The 17,990-nt window shown below is 40.7% G+C and overlaps 1 protein-coding gene across 8 annotated transcripts in view; it reads right to left on the reverse strand.

Annotated features, from left to right (window-relative positions):
* VPS13B (vacuolar protein sorting 13 homolog B) overlaps positions 1-17,990 on the reverse strand; it is a 729,531-nt gene that overhangs the window by 663,321 nt on the left and 48,220 nt on the right. For all 8 annotated transcript variants that reach the window (XM_069957347.1, XM_069957346.1, XM_069957349.1 and 5 more), the window contains exon 4: positions 12,532-12,652. In XM_069957347.1, coding sequence (XP_069813448.1) covers positions 12,532-12,652 — 121 coding nt within the window. The remainder of the gene's footprint in view (positions 1-12,531; positions 12,653-17,990) is intronic.

Consider the following 17,990-nt stretch of genomic DNA (forward strand, 5'->3'; position numbering starts at 1 on the left):
CTAACAGCATTACGAAAAACATGAATTACAGCTGACAGATTCCCTTTAAATCCTAACATTCAGTAAACTGTATGTATTTTAGTCTAACAGATTACACGCCTTAAAACAATGTATACAATGCATTTTCCCCTTCCCCAAAGAACCAAACTGCATAACAAATGTACTCATTCTTATGGTTGTTACCACAAAAGACAAATAATCAGTTTACGGATCACGCTGCGCACGGATTATTATTTTTGTTATAAGTTGCTAAAGGTTTCCAACTTTTATGAAGTCATGGTATAAAAATAGGCTCAGATTAACATGGTATGTGTTACAATAAGCGGCACTTACTTCACAGCTTCACATTAAACAACAGTTTACTCTATAAGGCCATTTAAAAGATTTACAAGCAAATATCGAGTGAATAAAAAACGCAAAGTATAATTTAAAATCTAACAAACATAACTTTTACGGCTGACCTAATAAAAGGCGACTGCTTTGTTTCTAAATGAGGAAAATATGAGTCATATCTGAACCTAATTCACACTGTGTATTATAAGGTTACAGGCACTCATAACCACAATGTGGTGCTTACCACCTGCTAACCTTCACTTAGGAAGTCCATTATCACCAACTGTCTACTCCTATACATAGAAACTCTGGGAGTGCTGCTTCACATTGAGGAGAAGCATCCATTGGAAAAAGTATGTAAATTAGCTCCCCTCTAGAAGAAAGGAAACTGTTTCTCTAGTGCCACCTATAGGTAGTTACTACTGTAAGTCACTACTCAAATCACAGGAACATAATGAAACACAGCTAGATATTAGTCAATTTACAATTTACTGCTAATCTAGACAGTTTTTAAGAGGCTTCTGCCCTTTGCCAGTACAGAGCAGGGTGCTGGTTTGCTAGACAAATTGCCTTTGATGCAGCTATGGGGGAAAGGGGGGGGGGGGGATTTCACTCTGGCGATTAAAAAAAGTTTCAATATATCTACCCAGCAGTCACATACTACTTGGCCAATTATTGACTGAGGTAGAAAAGAATCACGACTGGTGATTGGCCGAGCAAGCTGTCAAATGTCGAGACAAGTCCGTCTTGGAAGTGGCAGTGGGATTGTTCAGCAGGGGAACCTAGGTGACGCCGCAGGAGTTTATTATGTTGTATGGAATGGCAGCAATATATCAAAAGTTCTTCATTGCTGGAGGATCCCTTAAAAAAAGATCCTGTGGGTAGTATGGAGTCTTTCACAGTTTTACATTATCGTCAAAATCAAGAGCCAGTTCACGCAGAGTAAAACTGGCGGAACTCTCCACCGCGGAATCCTGGGGCAGCCTGAAGATACAGCAGCAGGATGAGAGAGTGGGATGCCAGATCACACCGCAGCACTGATACTGGTAAGTATCAGATCACACTGCTTGTGTGATCTGGAAACTGACAACACAGACGTGTTTATTCTGTGCTGTCAGTTTTCATGGTAGCATGAACAATACAAGGATCCTATGTTCGATTAATTATGCCGTGTGAAGGTTCTGCAATCTTCATGATAAAAGTCAGCGCCGTGTAAAAGAACCCTAAGGCCAACAAGTGATAGCAGCAATTATTTATGCTGAACTACCTGCAGATTTCTGAGAGGCGTAAGCTATGTTAACAAGCATCGATCTGTAAGGCTGACACCTGTTTACAGAATGGCTCGGGCCCTACAGGCGGCCACACATCATCAATAAACGTCGGCCGACAATTATCTCTACCATCCTCCCCATACACATGAATATTCAACATGGCCGATGTGAGGGGTAAGCCGAAGCCAGACAGCACTAGCAACAACTTATCGTTCTTGGAATAAGTGGGTCAGGCAGTGATTTTTCATCATGCCGGATCCCTATAGTCTTTGGAGAGTCCCATGCTCTTTACATTGTTTGGCCGACAAGTATATAAAGACCTTTTGATTTTGTACCTTTGACTGGATCTCCTTAATGATAACCACCACACCCCAGATCTGTGTAAAGCAGCACTATGCTCTGTACTGACAAGGGGAAAGAACTCTAAAACAGCTGTTAGCCGGCAGATGTCTGGTTTGGCTCTTTATTCATACTTTATATCAATCAGACAGAGTATTCACCTATAGATGGCACTAGAGAGGCTGCCTTCTTCTGGAGGAACATTATTTTTCATTAAGTAACAAACACACTATTCATGGTAAAGAAATGTACTATTAGGTGACTGGCGGGAGGATTATTTACCTATACAAGGAAAGTATTAGGCAATATTAGCTTGGGCAATTACTAAACAGAAATAAACAGGTACAAATTGAACAGATGTGCTACGAAATGTGACCTTCTGCTAAGACACTTGAGCAAATATCCTCTTCTGGTCATTTAGACAATGTTTATAAGCTGTGATTACCATGAGAACTGGGCTGTCTCTATGTCTTATGGCGGAAACATAATAAGTGCATCAATGTACCAGGGGTATTATTAATACAGTGCCGTGTTGCACATGGCTTATGGGGTTTTCTGTACTGTCCTCCATAACTAAAGGCACAGGCAGGAAACAATGGCATTTGAACAGGAATGTCATACACCGAGAACTAGACTAAGTCCATATCATGGTGTTTTCCCTCATTACAGTACAGAGACAATAATATAAGAAAAAGAACATAAAAATACTGCAGAAAGCAACTTTACAACCTAAAAATATCTAAACATTATTTTTAGGTTTGTCAGGAACCTACCCTTTCAGAGCAGTGGACTGTCCTGATATCAACATAGTTATCTGCGCTGTGTGGCTCAGAGCTGCTTGCCACATTGCCGTAAGGGGTGGCCAGGCAAATCAGTGGGTGAGGATGCTAAGCCAATGAGGCTTGGTGCCGGCATCCCAGAGCTCTTTTATATCCCCCAAGCCTGCGCTATGGTACTTGTGATTGATCTCTGTTACCTGATTGCCATCTCTGCCTGCTGTTCTTGTACTGCGCCGCTATCTAGGTTCTGACTGTTGTTTGTCTGGTTACTCTTTACGTTATCCCCCACACAGTTCAGGAACCATCACCAACCTGGGGGAGGAGGAGAGCAAGGCCACACTCTCTCTACCTACGAGCGACAATATTATTACCAGTGGTAATCAATTTCAAAGCAAGTTGATCGGGAACCTGTTGGATGAAGCCTTCACGAATAGCTGCATGGACAACCACTCAATCCATTACTGGCTGCGGCACATCCACTGTTTACATGGGAAGATTCAAAAAGGATTTTTGGCACGACATAAAAGGAAGAGTTTTCATGCACAGACCACAAACAGATATGTGGATATTAGTAACCATTTTGAGCCACAATACATAATATAAAGCAGCAAAATCTCACTATATGACTAAGCTTTCCTCTCATGTTAATGGTAAAGCCCTTAGAGTAATCTTACGCAGCTTCTCAAAACACCATGTAACGTGCTGAGTCACACAAAAAAAAATGTAAAAGTATACAAAGAGTTTATTTTCTTGCATGAAAATTTCTGGCAAATAAATGGCCATAAATATTTCCCACTTTGGGTATCACTGCTCACAAAGCGCACAACTCTATGACTCAAGTAGACGAATAACAATTTCTGTCCAAAGCATTAGCAGTGATTTAAGAAGTGCTGTATGTTTCAGTCCTTATCCAAGTTTGTTTCAATGTTTCCCCCATGGAAGACTCTTGCTAGGGGTGGGAAAAATGCATGAAAATTTATTAGTAAGCCTGGGTCCCCGCAGCTGCAACACCGCTTCCTTGTACTGCGAGTTACTCACTGGTTATCTGTACATTCAGGAAGGGCAGTACAGAAAAGAGAACACTGTCATACATAAAGGCCAAAGATTTTAAAATACTACTAGCAGTCATTGAATGGAAATGTCTAGTCCCATTTACAGCAGGTGGTTTGTTACAATGCATTTCTTTTTGAGATGAACAGCTATAGGTGGCATCAGACAGGCAGACTGCCCATCACTGATCAATCAGATCAGCACTTGATTAACTAGACTATTACATAGAGGTAGGACTGCACCAATGATTGCTGCATAGATATGCCACCCTTTATGCCATATTGTGTCAACCACACATCCCTTATTATATTGCTGATGTGTAGCCAATGAACAAGGTACTTTTAGCCCATGAAAACGATGCAATTTGCAGACGAACAAATTATGACCTTTTAGAGGAAAACTTTGTCTAAAGGGTCAATGCTGGTCAGCACTGGTACGCACAATCCTCAGTTCGGTTTAGTTCAGGTTAGAGAGGTAACCACCCAAACCTGCAGAGTTTTGTGCACAAGCCATAATAATTAAAACGGGGCTTGTACAAAGAATTTGCCGGGTGTGGGACAGATGCCTTGGCAACCAGACCCTCCCCCCAGCATAAGATGCATTTCTCCACATCTAACATGGTAAAGGCTGGGTTCACACTACGTTTTTGCAATCCGTTTTTTGTTCACCAGTTTTTTGCAAAAAACGGATGCATGTGTGTGCATCTGTTTTGATTAGTTTTTCCATTGAATTCCTTTGTACAAAAAACGAAGCAAAACGGATCAGTTTTTTTTTAACGGACAAAAAATTAGGTCGACTACGTTTTTGTGTACGTTAAAAAAAGATCAGTTTTTTTCTATAATGAAATTCAATAGAAAAACGGATCAAAACGGATGCACACACATGCATCTGTTTATCCTTTTTTACAAAAAACGGATGAACAAAAACGGATTGCAAAAACAGTGTGAACCCAGCCTTACGCATAATAACAGTGTCTGTTTAAACCAGAGCCGTGGCACCAAAAAATGGGTAACATGTCTACTATGAAATTTTATTTATATAAAGCCAGCCAGTCAGGAGTGCTGTCCACGCATTAGCTGTGCACCCTGTTTATTTTAGAGACAATTTTGTCAGCATTTGTTTACTTAACCTGCCCTTCTAATGATATGGACCATCTGAATTAGCACTTAAGAAGTTCAAGCAATTTACTGCTTCAGTTGGTAAGTACGAAGTTTAATTTGAAACACAGTAAAAAAAACAAGGTTTAAAAAAAATATATATATGGCCCCAGTGGATCTCAGTTTAAAAAATAATAAAATTTACAACTGGTCTTTAAAAGTTCCCTACCACTTTGTCTGTGGGTCAAACTATAACTACATGAAGAAATGCTGTGTGGAAATGCTTTCTACATGCACCGCTTTCTGGTACCATATTTACACAGAAGCCTCCCAGTGGGGATATAACGTGACCAAAAGCATATCCAGGGCATGCTGTGTTTTTTGAGAAGAGCCATCAAGTGGATGGTCCTAATCAGGGATTCGCAGCCTTCACCATATACTGTACGTTATAAAAGAGAATGGGGGGAATTTATCAATAACAGTGCACATATATCCCCACCCTCATGGTACACGCCTCTCAGCAATCCCAGCGGCTGCCATACAAGAGGAACAGATATCTACGCCTGCTCTAGAGCATAAGTAGATTTATGCCATTGTTTCCACCTGCTAGCACGTGTAAATTATGATAAACCAGACGAAGGCCGCTCCATTAGGCGAGCTGGGTGTACACCATAAAAAAGCGGAAATTTTTCCACAAACTGAGCGGTTTGGTAAAAAAAAAAAATCTGCACCTTATTACCGTCACGTCTATTTATAAACAAACCCCCCATGTTTTTTGCTTAAACGAAGTATGTTGTCAGAAAAGGACCTACTGTTTAAAGGCAACCAATCAGCCCAATCGGGCTGATATGGCTCCCTGAACCGCTGTATACAGCTCCTGTAGCAGCCGCCGCAAGTCACAGCCACGGCTGCAGCAGCAGCTGTATACCTGGAAAAAGGACTTTAACCCTTTAAGGACATGGCCCATTTTCGTTTTTACGTTTTCGGTTTTTCCTCCTTGTGTTTAAAAGGCCATAGCACTTGCATTTTTCCACCTAGAGACCCACATGAGCCCTTATTTTTTGCGTCACTAATTGTACTTTGCAATTACAGGCTGAATTTTTGCATAAAGTACACTGCGAAACCAGAAAAAAATTCAAAGTGTGGTGAAATTGAAAAAAAAAAACGCATTTCTTTTATTTGGGGGAAATGTGTTTTTACGCCATTCACCCTGGGGTAAAACTGACTTGTTATGCATGTTCCTCAAGTCGTTACGATTAAAACGATATATAACATGTATAACTTATATTATATCTGATGGCCTGTAAAAAATTCAAACCGTTGTTAACCAATATACGTTCCTTAAAATCGCTCCATTCCCAGGCTTATAGCGCTTTTATCCTTTGGTCTATGGGGCTGTGCGAGGTGTCATTTTTTGCGCCATGATGTGATCTTTCTATCGGTACCTTGATTGCCCATATACGTCTTTTTGATCGCTTTTTATTACATTTTTTCTGGATTTGATGCGACCAAAAATGGGCAATTTTGCACTTTGGGATTTTTTTTGCGCTGACGCCGTTTACCGTACGAGATCAGGAATGTGATTAATTAATAGTTCGGGCGATTACGCACGCGGCGATAGCAAACATGTTTATTTATTTATTTATTTGTTTACTTTTATTTAAAACCTGGGAAAAGGGGGGTGATTCAGACTTTTATTAGGGGAGGGGGCTTTTTACTATTAACAACACTTTATTTATTTTTTTTACACATATACTAGAAGCCCCCCTGGGGGACTTCTAGTATATACACTGTGATCTCTCATTGAGATCTCTGCAGCATAGATATGCTGCAGAGATCCATGAGATCGGCACTCGTTTGCTTTCGGCTGCTGCAGCCGAAAACGAACGAGTGCTGAGCCGAGGACGGCGCCATCTTGGACGCGTCCCCGGCCGGCATCAGTAACGGAGATCGCTCCTCCGGGACAAGGTCCCGGAGGAGCGATCTCCCCCACTAGACACCAGGGAAACGTTGCCTCCGGTAATCGGAGGCAGCTGTCAACTTTGACAGCTGCCTCCGATTAGCTAATTAGCGGGCACGGCGATCAGACCGTGCCCGCTAATAGCAGCGGTCCCGGGCTACTCGCGGCACCCGGGATCGCGGCACTTCAAAGCGGGGCCGCCGCGCGGCCCCGCTTTGAAGTGCAAGTGCGGACATATGACGTACCGGTACGTCATATGTCCTTAAGAGGTTAATTTTCCAGGCGCGTGACAGGCAGAGGCGGAGAGGTAGTCCCTTACTGGCCTCTCTGCCTGTTAATAATCCCCTCAGAGCACGCTGACAGGCAGAGAGGTGTGACTAGATACGGACAGGGAGCCGCCCAGATGACTAACTCCCGGCCGCTGCCTGTCACGTGCCCTGGGTATTGAAGTGCTTTAATTCGGGTATACAGCTCCTGCTACTGCAGGAGCTATATACTGTACAGCTGTTCAGGGAACCATATCATGATTGGTTCCCTTTAAATATTGTTTTTATGTTAGAGATATTTTTTGAGAATCTTTTGTTTTGTACTTTCCATAACTTTCTATAAAATAAAATATTCCCAATACATAATTTGTTTAAGATTTCTTTAGTAATGTTCTATAAATCTGTAATAGAGCTAGCAGGGGAGGCTCAGTGTCACTAATTCTGCATTCAGGAGTGTGTTGGGACCAGGGCATAAGCAGCTCTGCAGATCCCAGCACAGGCATTGGTGTTATTTGCATTGCCCACCCCTTACTGCTACCACTCAATGTAAAAACAAAAACATACAAACAAATTTATATATAAGGATCTCGCTATATGGACACACATTTACCTTAATAAGGTAATTTTACAAAGTAATATAATTATAAATGTGAAAAATCATCACGTTGAATCCATTGGTCAGATTAAAGAGGATGTACCCGATGGTACAACCTCTTTAACCCCTTAAGCCAATTTTCGTTTTTGCACTTTTGCTTTTTCCACTTTATGTTTAAAAATCCATAGCGCTTGCATTTTTTCACCGAGAGACCCATATGAGCCCTTTTTTTTTTTTTTTTGCGAAACCAATTGTAATTTGCAATGACAGGCATTATTTTTCCATAAAATATACTGCGAAACCGGAAACAAATCATTTGTGCTGTCAAATTGAAAAAAAAAACGGAATTTGTTTGGATTTTGGGGAGTTTTGCATTTACGCCGTTCACCCTGGGGTAAAACTGAATTGTTATACATGTTCCTCAAGTCGTTACGATTACAACGATATGTAACATGTATAACTTATTTTATCTGATGGCTTTTAAAAATTCAAACCATTGTTAACAAATATATGTTCCTTAAAATCGCTCTATTCGCATGCTAATAGCGCTTTTATCCTTTGGTCTATGGGGCTGTGTCAGGTGTCATTTTTTGCGCCATGATCTTTACTTTCAATCGGTACCTTGTTTGCACATATGCGACTTTTTGATCACTTATTACGTTTTTTCTGGATTTGATGTGACCAAAAATGCGCAATTTTGCACTTTGGAATTTTTTGGCGCTTACGCCGTTTACCGTGCGAGATCAGTAATGTGATAATTTAATAGTTCGGGCGATTACGTGCGCGCCGATACTAAATATGTTTATTTATTTATATTTATAAAATGGAAAAAGGGGGGTAATTTGGACTTTTATTAGGGGAGGGATTTTTTTATTAATAAAAACACTTACTTTTTTTTTTACATTAACTAGAAGTCCCCCTGGGGGACTTGTATATACACAGCACTGATCTCTCACACAGATCAATGCTGTGTATATACACAGCAAAGATCCATTAGATCGGTGATACATTGCACTGGCCTGCTGCAGGCCAGTGCAATGTATTGCCTAGCCGGGATCAGTGTCATTGCGACGCTGAGGCCCGGCACGGGCAAAAGAACGGATCTCCCCCACCCCTTTGTCCCATCTGTCCCACTAGACACCAGGGATGTGAAGTATAAAGCACTTCAGTGCAGCTGTCAGGTTTGACAGCTGCTTTGAAGTGCTTAATTAGCCGGGACGGGACCAGTGCCGGCTAATAGAGGCGCGCCCCGGCTGCACATATCAGCCGGGAGAAGCATTGTTCAGAGTGGGGTCCCGGCGGGACCCCTCTCTAAACTCCCCCCGCGGCACCATGACGTACAAGGTACGTCTTGGGTCGCTAAGTGGTTAAAGAGGTACTCCCGGTTGGGGTTATTTTAAGGGTATGGTCGGGGAAGGGGTGGAAATAGAGGCCGCCGGTCACTTACCTCCCTGGTTCCAGCACCAGGTTCCGGATTGTGCAGCCCCATTTTTCCACCCGGCCACCAGAACCGGGGAGGTAAGTGACCGCCGGCCTCTATTTCCACCCCTTCCCCGGCCATACCCTAAAAATAACCCCAGCCCGGAGTACCCCTTTTAAGTCAGAAATCACAACAGTCCCAACCTTAAAGCTGGTAAAAGTAGTTGTGGTCTTTTTTTGAAAGATTTATTAATGCTAAAAGCCAGCAAAAGGCTAAATTTACACAGGTGTTAAGGGTAAATTTAGCGGTTTTCATAACTTATTTTACATCATACGTCATGGTGCTTGTTCTAGTAAAAAGTGATCTTTTATGAACTGCAGATTGTGTTAAGTGGGCGGGGCCCCCAGCATTAGCGCCACTTAGCCCCGCCCATAACACCACTAATGGCCCCACCCCCTTGGCGGCCATTGGTGGGGCGGCCTAGAGGGGGTGGGGCCTCGACCTTTAGGCCAGCCTGTTCCAATGGCTGGTGAGGGGGTGGAGTCAACTGTAACGTTGTGGGTGGAGCTAAGTGACGCTAATGCCGCGAGGCTCCGGACACTTAACACAATCTGCAGTTCATAAAAGATGACTTTTTACTCAAACAAGCACCATGACGTATGATACAAAATAAAGTATGAAAACCACTAAATTTACCCTTTACACCTGTGTAGGGATGTCAGAATGCACAAAAGGGGGTGACAGTGTCACCTTAAGCTTTGAAACAAATCTCTGCCTGCCTACAGGTATGGATTCACTATCTTACTTTAGGATAATCCAGAAATGTGCCAAATTCATTAAGTGGAGTGGGTTGTAAATAAATTTGGCACAATTCCATTTTTTTTCCTTCTTTATTTTTTTAGACAGACTTTTGAGAAATATGGGTTAATGTGTTGATGGAATGAATACTGCCAGCACTTCTGTTACCTGTTCAGCTGAGGCAATACATATTAAAAATGTTCCTTCTAGAAACTGAACTGGTTAGATAATATAGTCCAATTAGAGCCAATAATAAATCACTTGAAATGGGTTGTAAATCCCAAGATACCAATTTTTCTCACATATCTTTATTATTTCATCATCAAGTTGCTATGACAGTGTTAAAGCATAATAAACACCAAGTGAGGGGACTGGCTGGTCTCTCCTGTGTGAAGGGAGGCATGATGGAATGCAGGAGGCCCCAGTGGGAGAGAAGTCAGTAAGGAGACGGCCCACTTTCTGATTTCCACAAAACCCTGACCTCTGGACTAACCATGTCTGCCCTTTTGCTCTCACTTCAACTAACTGGGGTTTTACAAAGAGGTGAACGGGAGCAAAATAAAAATTAGCTCTTGTCAAACCAACAGCAAAAAAAAAAATAAATAAATACATTTTATATTATATATATGCACCCTATGAACAATACAAGTAGAAAAAATACCATTAAATGCAAAATTAAAAGTATTTTGCCACTACTATCCTGCTACCAAGCCAGTACTGTTATAATAAAGGAGTTATATAGGATTAAGGGTGCTGGAAACTGACCTAACTTTAGATAGTTTAGTCTGGGATTTTTGTATAATTGACGTCTGTGGGTGTTGTATGTACTACACATACTTCTATTTTTTATTTAGAGCACTTATTGTGTTCTCAGGATCAGTCACATAACCGCTCTGTGTTTTCTTTACTTCCTGTGATGTCACGTTCCCTATCTGTTTCCTGTTCCTGCCAGTGAGGGAACAGTGAGTCATCAGGTGGGCGAGGCATGTATCCACACTGATTTATCCCCACCCCTGTAGGAGGAGCTATCATCTGAGCCCAGTACAAACTGCAGCATTAAGGGGAGTATGACATGGAGGAGACTGATAGCTACGTTGTGGGTGGCACAGATCTTAGCCATTTTGCTTTGCAGTGTTGGAGCCCTGCGATCAAATGTCAGAAAGTATAACAGCTGCATGTATGTCCCCCAATGTCTGTATGGAGTTTATCACACTACAATCCCTGTTCAGCACTGCAGAATAGGTTGTAGATATATAAATATAGAAAAATATAGTATTATTGTACTGTAAAGATGTACATGTCAGTACTGCTGCTGTAATATGGGGAGGAGAGATGATACTTCACCTCCTTTCAGTCACCCTTATATCTATTTATTGCGGAGGTAGACTTGCAAAAGAATCCTGGCTCAGAGAAACCCTGCCCACCTGCAGGTAGAAAATCTGAAAATTAAGAAAACGCTGTTTATTTTGTAAGTAACTGACACACACTGAGCCACCATACTCTTCAAATGGCACTAATAATAAGACATACATTTTCAGACAGACGTATGGGAAGAGTAGGCGGAGCTAGATTCAGAGAGGAGGGGGTGGAGCTATAGGCTACTAGCAGTACCCAGAAGAAATGCTAAACCAATGCCTTACTATGTATTCTGTGTCTTCTGTGTAAACTTTAGCTGCTAAAACTACAGTAAGTCTTTTATTTCAGTGTGTGAGAAAGGCAGGGAGGCGTGAACTAGTCATCTGGGCCTTGACTAGTAATGGCTCTCTACTTGTCAGCTCGCTCTGCAGGAGCAATTGACAGGAAAAAAGGCTTCTAACTGGCCTCTTTTCCTGTCAATCATTCTGCACAACATGTGTCTCGCCCCAGTCACTGTTTGGCTGCGTGGGCAACAACTCAGCCGGGTACGGGACGTTGCAGCTAAAAGAGCTGCAGGAAGCCAGCTTCTGTCAATGGGACACGACAGCGCTGCTACGGGGCACAGGGATAGGCAAGTTTACTTTTTATTTTCCTGCACCCTCCTTTAATGACAGGTATGCTTTAAGGGATTGAGAAGCACATTCTTACATTAAGCAGTAAATACCTATATTACCATGCAATAGCCATATGTATTATGTAATTTCTTTATGGTATACTATTGTATAATATACTCTATGCAGGGTTCTGTATAGAGCTCAAAGACTGATGTACACATCACAGTTGCTTAAGAAAATTTACTTGAAGGTGATTAAGTTTTAACCTAGGATGTCCAGAAACTCAGACGCCTTAAAACAGATCCCATTGCATTACACTGTCAATAGTACATGGGAAAGTAAGATAGTTTTCTTTTTGGTGCTTATACAGAGATTACTTCATCATCTTGGTTTGGTGACGTCTCACCACTGCCTACAGATGGAAGCATTTATACCTTAGGAATCAAGCTTGGCTAAATATCCTTAACATGTTTCAAGGCCCTTTACCAAGTCGGACATTGACTTGCAAGGTAGATTACTGTAGACGACTCAGATGTACACTGGGGGACCAGCTAATAAGCATACTATTTCACAGTAAAATGCCCTATACCAAACTGTTGTCTTTCCAATGCTAAAAACACCACCCAAATTAAAATAAGATATGAAATAATCACCCGGTGGTAAGTCAGGATCAGTGGGAGCAGCTTGTTGGATCCTCCTTGGTTTGACTGGGGATTTAGCACTCTCTGTATTACTTCGACTGGTAGAGCTGGAACCACAGCTCTCGTGATCATCCTGTATTAAAACAAAATCCAAAAAAAAAAATATAATAAAATATTTTCCCAATAATATGGAATACAACTTTGCAAAGTATAGTTTCATTAATACAGTGCATGAATTTCATATATCTGAAAGTATTTTAAATTCAAAATGAAGAAAGCTAATTTTACAAGTTGTAGAAATAAAAAAAACAAAAACTACAACTAAGAAACACTCAAGCGAAAACATAAGTTAATTTTCTAAACCTATTACTAAAATGCATTAAAATTGTGCAAAAAAAAAAAAAACTTTTGTAAATTGAACAGATAATGTGGAAGGTAAAATAAAAAATTTGCTATAAGTTCCCTGAGAATAAAAAGAAAAAAACAAATTTTCCCAGTTTTAACCATATATAGAAACGTGGACTTTTTTACAGCCAAAGCCAGAAGCGAATTAAAAAAGAAATGGAAAATATAAAGGGAACTTTTTATACTTTTCATTCCATCCTTGAACAAAGCGTAGCTCAGCGTGCTCGCAGATGATCCACACACTCAGGAGACATTTTCCGTCCATTCTCATGCTTGGTGTTGGCCCAAACCAATCAGCTAGTTATCCCCTATGCAGTGAATAATACCTTTACTGACAGAATGTTACTGACTACTTCCTGTCTGTATGTGCCTCTTTCCAAAATACTTTATCATTAAAGATTAAAGATTTTCTAAATTTCAGAAAATCTAGTCACAATGGCTAGCGGTGCCAAAAACAGATTCTGTTGTATAACATGTTTATGGGGGTGGGACTCGGGAGCAGTGGTGTATGCCAATGGTGTGAATGGTTGAATGAATGGCTGGTCGACCCTGTTTTTGTAACTATTTTCTTGCAGGTTAAGAAGCAGCCTATGGAAAACGGGCTCAACAGGTTCTGGCACCACATTTGGCGGCTCCGCTTAGCCAAACAACGATCCTCTCCGATGGATATTCCAAATCCCTGGTACCTGCGCAATAATACTGTATGCGTTTCATCTCTTATGAGACTGCCTTTTTGTATTTGTTTTCCTTGATTTATTGTTGTAAAAGCTTATAAATAAAACCTTTAAAAACAGAAGAATAACTTTACCTTGGGTAACCCCTTCAAAAGAATTCTATCCATATGTACAGTGTGGTATATGTGTTAAAAAAAAACAAAAAAAAAAACTCTTCTTAAGTAAAGACAATAAAATGGCACCACGATCTGACAACTACAGATTTACTGCGTCCCTTGTAGCTGAAGAATTCCCTAGTTATCTGTCTTTTTCGTGTTTTTAAAGAATAAGCGGAGCATGCAGATAGGCTACAGTAAATAGCCTGTTCAGGGTCTGTATCTGTTCAGAAGCCATTTAAAACACTTTGAAAAGCCATGACCCTATTAACACTGCCATGAGTCTCTATATAAAACTACTCAAGCATCCTAGGTACACAACACAGTAAACTGACAGTGCAAACCAAATGTTCCAAAAAAGAAGGAGAAAAACTCAATTAAAGGTCGAAAGGTTAAACAGAGTAGTGAAAAGGGGAACATCTTTGAGCTAACTAAATAAATGGAAGAAACTCGATACAGTTTTATCAGGAGACTCTCACAATTTGTCCTATAATGATTTCCAGAAAACCCAGAGCTGCCCTCACATACTAGCTAAAGGTGTTACATGGAGCACGGGATCCAATGGACGCTCTGAAAAGAAATAGTAAAGTCAGCGATCAATACAAACCTTCACAATAGTGTCTAACACTCAGATAATGTCAGCAATAGTTAGGTGTACAGGACCAGGGCCAAAGTCAGTTCAGAATCAATTTCCAGTAGGCTTGCAGCAAATAACCAGGGTTGACGTTGTGGAAGTGTTAGGTTATATTGTTAAATCCTTATTTAATTAGAGTTGTTGGTTTTTGTGGTTTTGGAGAAATCGAGAGTTATACAAGCTAAATAATAAAGTCTCACATTAGTCCTTGCTGGATTTTAACCACAGTGATAATTATCTGAAAACGCTCCTGGCTACAAGTACAATGTCGTTCTCTAAATAGTAACGCTGGAACGTATTTAGAAGACTTCAGGCATTTAGTGAGATGCGCTAATATTTCATCTACACGCTGGGGATCTGGACTGATGTGTATTCAAAGGGGTTAAGGCGGCCCGAGCCCAGGTAATGGTGATTCTTTCCATTGAGAGTCCATGACCATCTATATTTTCTTTGCAACTTTGTACATTTGTGGATTTGCAATCTGCATTTGTTAAAGAGGCACTGTCAAAATTATAATTTATTTATTTTTTTTAAGAAGTCAACAGGGGCTGTGATCTTTTAACGTTTTCCATGTTTAAATCAACGTTATCCATATGGCCACTAGATGTCTCCCTTCCTGTCACACTGCTGTCCATGATCCCTCTGTGCTGATATGCAGTCTTCTCTCTGTTTAAAAAAAGAGCCCAAATACAGGAAGTGCCAGTCCTTTGCCCACTCACACACATGGCTTATGATGATGAACAGGTGCCTTTCCTTGTAGAAGCGTGCAAAAGACTGTAATTTCATGTGTTTGGTCTCTTTTTTTTTTTTATTTGAAAATGTAAAAATAATATAGAGTGAGTATATTGCAAAACTGCCTGCGATAACAAGTCCTGTTTAATTCTTAAAAAAAAAAAAAAAAATTATATATACACACATACACACCCCCCCCCCCCCCCCCAAAGATATTCCACGGCCCTTTAGCCTGCAGGCTTGTCATTATGATTACCACCAGAAGCAGTATACTGCGTAGTACAAGAGATTATTGCTGCTGTTTCTTCTCACATAGCACTAGTAACCCCCTTCTAGCCCCATATACATATATAGTGCTGTACTGCAAATCATCCCCCAGCACACTTATATACAAACTACCTATGTGTTTACTGCTGACAGCTCAGCTCTGGTTCTGACTGTAGAAAAGTAGAGAATGAAAAAATAGCTGTGCAACATAGAAGGATTGTCAATAACTGGGGTAAAATCTCCCTGCCACGACTAAGTTAATCTAACAATTTAAGTTTTTAAAAATCTCTTAAAATGACAGGTATGCTTTCAGCTACCATTTATGTAATATTATACATGTCCAGCAGCATGCACGACAGAGACAATGTCCAACTGGGAACATTCCACCACGGAACCCTGCCTGTCTCAGTGTCCCATAGCCTGTCTATGGGAGAGTGCGCACTCCTCCGCAGCCATGTCACTTCTTTGAGCGGAGAGCGGCAGCTGCGGAGGAGCGAGCGCTCTCCCTAGGAGAGGATATGACACACTGAGGCAAGTGTAATTCCGCGGCAGAGAGTTCCGCCACAGAATTATGCCTATTTTACTCAGCGCGAACATACCCTTAAAGCTGGTGTCTTTGGTGAGTAGACCCCACTGATCATGTATTTATATCCTAGACAAGAAGTATTATTATTACAGCAGGTGCACCACTGAAGCTTTATGGTGTCTATCCAGTAACCAAGGCGTTAGGAAGGCAACATATCCACTACAATCAAAGTAATTGTGATCCTATTCAACCCCATAAAGCGCTCCAGACAGAGACGAGGATATAGGTTCAATTAAGACAAATACACCAGACATAAAATAAACATTATTCAGGTTAAATCCTATCCGCAAGGCATGTTCGGGCTAATCTCAGTAAAAACATGTGCAAAATCTGTGAAAAAACACACATAGCCACATATGTAAAAGCAAAAGGCTTATACTGATAATATATCAGCAGCGTATATTAGTCTCTCCATATATCATTGGATGTGATTCTTGGCTCCATGGTTCTCTCACATGGTATTAATCACTCACACACCTTTATCCGCAGTTGAAATAGTTGAGGTCCAGCATTTAACCAGCTTAGTAAACAATTCTCTCCTCAAAATGCGGTCTTGCAAAACTTTAAATCATACCGTGACTTTCACTTGCTTCAATCTAATAGTTGCATATAAGGCTATTTGTAGAATAAAAATACAATTTAAGATGTGAGAACTATAATAAAACCATTAACCTATTCACTGAAATGATGAATGATATATTATTTATTATAGAGCGCCGATGCATCGGGCCAGCAGCTAAACCCATTAATATAGGAATAGAAGGGCCTTATGGTTATATCAAACGCTGCTGTAAAACCTTTAGGTGGTATTTTCATAAGTATAAATGTGCATATAAATTGTACATGGGAAAATCCAAGGAATCTGTTTTTTTTTTTGTTTTTTTTGCTTTAATGCAATAACCATGGGATCTACCCGATACAAATGTATAGTACTGAGATCAGATTGAATCAATAGAAGAACATGTGTAAACATATCCAAGATGAAAAGCAATGGCCCATCAAAATGCTTTAAAAACTGATGTTGGACCAACAATAAAATATGTAGTCTAACAATGAATGGCTGGCTATGTAATACATAGGTGGGATAGGTCTGCCAGAGGTGCACTTTGATAGATGCTCTTCATTATGGCAAAAAGTAAGGTCCACAGATAAACGAGACTGTGTAGATGCAGAATGAGTAGTAGCTATATCACAAAAATAGTACATATAAGCATGAGTACTGGACCAATGAGATATGAAAGAAGGGGGACTGATAGAAGGCGTAATAATTTTGTTTATATCATATGGACGCCCTAGGGCACTGACATTGAACAGAGATGGCAGCAGAAGGCAATACGGAAAGAGGACAAAGAGCTGCCAGAAGCATTGGGATACGGGATACTGTGGCCAATGTTCTTCTTGTAAACCTTGGTTCCTCTCATTTGCATGAATGTTAGGTGGTACGTGTTAATCTACTTATCGTACAGACCTAGTACAATCCTTTGTGGTGGTATTCCCTAATTTCAGCACCCAGCCACACTGCAGAAATTGTTCAGAAATAAAAAGGTGTTCCCTCCACGTTGACCAAATGTCTATCTGATCAAAGATTTACAGGATGTCCGACGCATGGAGGCCCCTCCTAAAAACCTACAGCGAGTTCAATTCCCATAGAGAACTGACTCACTATCTGAACCTGCAGGTCAAAGACAATATCAAAAAGTCTGTGCTACTTTTATGTTGCTTTTTCTTCTCACTTACTAGCACTATTACAGAACTTAAAGGGTTATTCTGACTTTTTATGCTAAGTAAATATGCTCAGGCTGGGATACTAAAATAACTGTGTCCACCTTTCCCAATCCCCTAATCTGCCATTATGTTCTAACGTGCACAGTCCCACAGCTCAGCACTTCCTGATGTCTTGATACAATGAGTACCTATTTATCCCATCAATGTCAAGCCTCAGTCAATGATCAGCTCAGCAGGTACTTCCTTGTGTAAAGGTTGACACCAGAAAGTGCTGTGCAGCAAGACCAGGCACC

The sequence above is a fragment of the Dendropsophus ebraccatus genome, chromosome 2 (assembly GCF_027789765.1).
Source record: "Dendropsophus ebraccatus isolate aDenEbr1 chromosome 2, aDenEbr1.pat, whole genome shotgun sequence".
Taxonomy (NCBI): Eukaryota; Metazoa; Chordata; class Amphibia; order Anura; family Hylidae; genus Dendropsophus; species Dendropsophus ebraccatus.